The sequence below is a fragment of the Lathyrus oleraceus genome, chromosome 4, assembly GCF_024323335.1.
Source record: "Lathyrus oleraceus cultivar Zhongwan6 chromosome 4, CAAS_Psat_ZW6_1.0, whole genome shotgun sequence".
Lineage (NCBI taxonomy): Eukaryota > Viridiplantae > Streptophyta > Magnoliopsida > Fabales > Fabaceae > Lathyrus > Lathyrus oleraceus.
Genome location: NC_066582.1, coordinates 96,581,862 through 96,587,190, shown reverse-complemented (window position 1 = coordinate 96,587,190; position 5,329 = coordinate 96,581,862). Strand labels below are relative to the sequence as shown.

At 31.7% G+C, this 5,329-nt stretch overlaps 1 protein-coding gene across 6 annotated transcripts; it reads left to right on the top strand.

Annotated features, from left to right (window-relative positions):
* Positions 1-1,400: 1,400 nt before the first annotated feature.
* LOC127135242 (uncharacterized) lies at positions 1,401-5,098 on the top strand. 6 transcript variants are annotated; one of them, XR_007808481.1, is made up of 5 exons: positions 1,401-1,560; positions 2,343-2,497; positions 2,934-3,026; positions 3,596-3,847; positions 4,592-5,063. XR_007808481.1 is itself a non-coding variant. In XM_051062011.1 (3 exons), the coding sequence occupies exons 1-3, from the start codon at positions 2,554-2,556 to the stop codon at positions 3,718-3,720; spliced, it is 498 nt and encodes a 165-aa protein (XP_050917968.1). In that variant the 5' UTR covers positions 2,504-2,553; the 3' UTR covers positions 3,721-5,098. The 6 variants fall into 6 exon arrangements, 1 of the variants encoding a protein (XP_050917968.1); XR_007808479.1 differs by lacking the exons at positions 1,401-1,560; positions 2,343-2,497 and adding an exon at positions 2,504-2,833 and having other exon boundaries at positions 3,596-4,057; positions 4,592-5,097; XR_007808477.1 differs by lacking the exons at positions 1,401-1,560; positions 2,343-2,497 and adding an exon at positions 2,504-2,833 and having other exon boundaries at positions 4,592-5,089.
* Positions 5,099-5,329: the final 231 nt, after the last annotated feature.

The following is a 5,329-nucleotide window of genomic DNA, read 5'->3' as shown; positions in this document are numbered from 1 at the left end:
AATCCTCTGAATCTAAATACTCTAAATGTGTTCATCGGTCTTTAAAGGTTTAGGCTCTGATCATGATGTTCTAGCATTTGATGACAACTCAGACTCTGAAGGCTAAAGATGCCTTTGGTCCATACTCTATCTCCTAGATAGACCTGTCTTATCAAACACTAGATTTCAATAGAGAGTCAACTAGGGTTTCGTTTTACAAGGCTCAATGAATGGTGATGTGACCTTTTTAGCTTGTTCTACCTTTTGGTAGATGCCTATTACTTCGAAAGATGTTGTGGACTATGCTTTTATTCATTGTATAATGGTTCTAACCAGATACATCCTCCAATGTCTCTCTTGGCATGCTTCTTCACGAAGAAATCTCTTATGCTTATTCCTTCCAACGATTATTTATTTGCCTCTATAAAAGGAAGTTGAAGATTTAAAAGAAGGCTACAACAACACAATATCAGAACATCACGGGTATAACTTTGAGCTATTATATATAACTATTATTGCATAAGATCTTAAGATTTCTTATCTTTGTATATCTTAGAAAATTTAAGAGTTAAAACCTTTGTGGTTGTTGCACAACTACTATGCTTCTGATTATGTATCAAAGTATAGTTATTATCTTTTCTACTAAACTATTTTTTTAAAGTAGAGGAAGTCTCTTGCCTGCGTGCTTGAGCAACGAAGTCTCTTACCCGCGTGCTTGATCAATGAAGGCTTTTTCTAGGTTGATTGAGCAGAAGTCTCTTACTAGGTTGCTTGAGCGAACTTTCTGGATTGATTGAGCAGTGAAGTATCTTGCTAGTTTGCTTGAGCAAAGTTGTAATCAATTTGATTATAGTGAAAAGCTCTTGCTTGAGCAGTGAAGTCTTTTTGTAATGTTGTTTTATCTTCCTAGGCTTTGATATAAATATTTAATGTTAATGACTTTTGTTTATTTTTATTTCATGAATGTATAACTTAAAATACTTGAAACATTGTTTATTAATAAATTAAGTTTGATTATTCATCATTATATCATTAGTTCAAATAAACTTTTCAACAATAGAAGATCAATCCCATTTTGGAGACCATTTTCAAATTCCTCGAATCTTGACATTAATAGGCATAATCATTTTCATACTAAGTCTCCAGTTTAAAATTTTCTCTTTTTTACCTGCTTGTCATAGAATCTACTAACTCTTCTACTATCTATCTAATACAAAACAATTGCATGCTTTCTCAATATTTCCCTTTCACTTCAACTTTTTTACTCTACCAAAAGGGTCAATCAGTAAATAACAAATGTCCCAAATAAATCCAATACTCTGCAACTATTTTGCCACGTGTAATAACTTCATTCGCCTAATTGATATGTTAATTTTCCCCAAAAAATGCTTTGCATCATAATGAACTTGCTACAAATAAATTCCTATCTTATCACTTTCTCTTTCAATATCACGCTTACTGTTTGCAACTTGGTTCCGAAACTTTTCATCTTATCACTTCCTCTCCTAAGCAGCTCATCCTTGCTCCTGCTTTCAGTATCTCCAAGTCATCGTTTTTGAACGCTTTTTCTAAAAAGTTTAGGTATAAATGTTCTATTAATATATTCCATGTACTTAAATCGATTGTGTAAGGTTTTTTTGGTCATATATCATGTTTTCACCTCATGATTAAGACATTCAATGTGTTTGTCATCGATCCATCTTTATGTCAAAAGTTTTTTCCAGATATTGATTGGTTTTAATAGGTTGATTTATGTCCTATGTTATGTTATGAAATATTTTTCTGTCCAAAATCATGTTTCCAAATTATGTTTCATGTCCTATGTTTTATTATTTTCTGTACAAAAATCATGTTTTAAACTCATGTCTAAAAATCCTATTTTCAAGTGAATTTTAATCTTTTTCTGCATAAGCTTTTTGCAATGTCCTTCCTGTGCATTCACAGTCAAGCCTAACTAAGTCTTTCAGAGCTTATTTTTGTTAACCCTCTATTGTCAAATGAGTTTCAACTCAGTATTATAAACTTAGACAAAATGAGGTTGAACTGTATTTGACAAATCTATCATTTTTATAGATATTCATGTCCTATGTTCTATTATTTTATGTCAAAAAATCATGTTTTAAACTCATTTATGAAAACCATGTTTTCGACTGAAGTTTTAGCTATTTATGCATAAGTTTTTTTCAATGTCCTTTATGTGCATTTATAGTCAAGCCTAAAAAATCATGTTTTCAACTCAGTTTTATAAACTTAGAAAAAATTAGGTTGAACTATCTTTGGCAAATCTATCATTTTTATAGCTTGACCTGTTTTTGACAAATAATTCATTCTGATATGTTTTGTCTTTGTCATACATTGTTCAGTTTTTGTCTCAAAAATGCCAAGGCCTCGTATTCTAATTAAGGATTTGGTGAAAGGTAATCAACTCTGGAAAATGCATGTTCACGTTGTTGACATTTGGGTTGTTATGGAGAAAAGCGGACAGCAACATCTCAAGTTGGTCATACAAAATGGAAAGGTAATAGTCGACCATATGTCCTGCAGATATATGTCTTTATTGCTGCTACCTAATCAATGATTTATCAAGGAGATCAAATTCATGTTGTCACGAGGAACCGATATTTTAAGGATTGGATTGAGCAACTTAAGGAACATGAAACATATGCCATTTATAATGGAGAACCAATGGCTAATGATGGCCCTTTAAAAGTTTGTTCCCATAGCCTTAAACTTGTCTTCAATGGAGGAACAACAATTTCAAATATTATCATACCAAAGATACCTCCACACCAGTTCAAGTATAAGGCTATTGGAGATTTTCTCAATGGCCATTTCCAAAATGATATGTTATATGGTGATGGTTCCTTTGTGCATACTTATTTAGAAAGTCCCATTGTACGAATAATAAATCTCTGTATCTAACATATGTTCTTTATGTTTTTTTTATGCTTCAGATGTTATTGGAATTTTACAAGATGTCGTGAAAACTCAATTGGGTGATGGTGGTACGAAATCTTACGCCAATATCATGCTGCATGATGATGTTGGTAATGTCATTGAGGTTTCCTTATGGGATGATTATGGTATATAGTTTATGAGTTACAATAAATTTAACAAGAGTGTTGGTCCAACAAACATTATATTGACACATGCATGGTGTAAGAAAAATTCAGGTTTCTATGTTCTTAGACAAACTCAATGACTTATGTATCTATGATTCTTCACTATCCTGCACTCTAACTACATCTTTCTACACACACAACACACACACACACACACCACATATATATATATATATATTATATATATATATATATATATATATTATAATATATAATATATATATATTATATATATATATATATATATATATCGGCTTCTAGACTACCAAGCCTTTCTAATGCTTGGAATGACTCTAGATTTCACATTAACCTAGATCATCCAGAAGTTCAATGCTTTAAATCCAAGTATTAAACAATGCATTTTGTTCATTCCAAGTTGCATAACAATTTTGGATATTTCAATGCATTTCAGTTTTTCATTTCCATTATGATATTTCAATGCATTTCAGTTTTGGATCAACATAATCATCAAATGCATCGTCACGTTCTTTCAGCTAAATATGTGATTCATCGATTCAATCAACCAACAAAAGTTGGACTAGGCCGAATGAGGTCAAGACTATTATTCATATCAATGAATTGGGAAAGGATTGTTTTGCCACAACAATTGGGACTATAAAAAGATTCAAAGCCTCTAAGTTTGGATGGTATTTTAAGTCTTGCCCTGGTTTCAAAACCGCTAACAAGTCATGTGGTTAGAATTTTGAGTACATTTGTGGAGTGAAGGATGTTGAACCTATCACTAAGTAAGCTACCAATGATATATACATCTATGCCCTCTTATTTATTCACATGCTGAATTTTTTTAAGTCAATTCATTTTCTTCATTTTTTAGATTCAAAATAGAAGTTAAGGTTAAGTATGACAACCATGTTAGGTGCTTTGTGTTTTGGGATAATGATTGTATCCCTTTCATTGAAATGACGACTAGAGAGTTAAGACAACTCATGAAGGAGGTATTCACTTTAAAACCAACAATGCATACTATTTCATTTTTTCTTCAAGTTCTGCTATTTAACATTGAAACTATGATTGTCGCCTAGGCTGGAGAGGATAAACCTAAAATACATCTGGCACAGCTCGACAAACTGTTGAACAAAGATTTAGCATTTAGAATCAAGTATCGATCTTTTTTCCAATAATACTCAATTGTGACAATCATTAAGGATGATAATGTTTACAATACCTTGAATAACTTGCTTAACCCTAGTGAGTTACACACGATTTCTGTGTATATATCTATTTTAGATTGAGTCAGCATCATTTTCAAATTCTATAACAATATTTTCTACTCAATCTAAATAATGACTTCATATTTTTTGTTCAGCATACTTCAAATGTTATTGTTTTGAACATTGACACATCCATACCAATGGAAGTTCAAGATTAACCTATTGTATACCCTCTATTATGTTCCAACTATTTCATTTTGGTTTGCATCATCCTCCTTCTATCTAAATGTACATAATTGTTATATTTTTTATATGTAGGTGACACCGTCTGCTAAACATACCAACTCTGCTCAACCATCCATATCTGCCAACCAAACTAGGAGTCCATCAACCAGCTCCATCAACATCCCTGCTAAAAGGGTTGTTATTTCAACATCTCTTGATGAACTTTTCCTAAATTACGACCTAACTCCTAAGCAATCCACCACTAAAGTTAATCACCTAAAGAAGGAGTGATCTTATGGCCATACCATTGTAAGCCTCACCTTTTTTTGGTTTGTATTGTTTTGTTGACACCATTCGTGTAAGGATTGATTCCAACCCCTAAGCTGTAATATCGTTTTAGTGTGTCATTATCCAGGTTTTATTTTTGATTTAACTTGAACTCATCATCTCATGGATTAATGATTTTGTAATGAGACTACCAACTTTAATGTTGCTCTTTCTTTCATATTGTTGTGTCTTAATTCCATCGTTTATACGTCTTATGACTATATTATGTTTGGTGACGTTGTTGATTTATATTTCCACCAGTTCATGTTTCACATTCACTACATGTTTTGAAACTATATTTATCTTTAATACTTTGATCATATCATATTGTCCATCATTTATCTCCCTAGCAAGTTATAACCAATATGTTCATATTGTCTGCTAAGTTATTTAAGATCAAATTACTTTGACAGCTGCTATACAATTTAATACGAAAACTCTCTTCTTAAGAACTAAATAATTTTACATTAACACTATTAATTTGAATGGTAAGTTCCATGTATT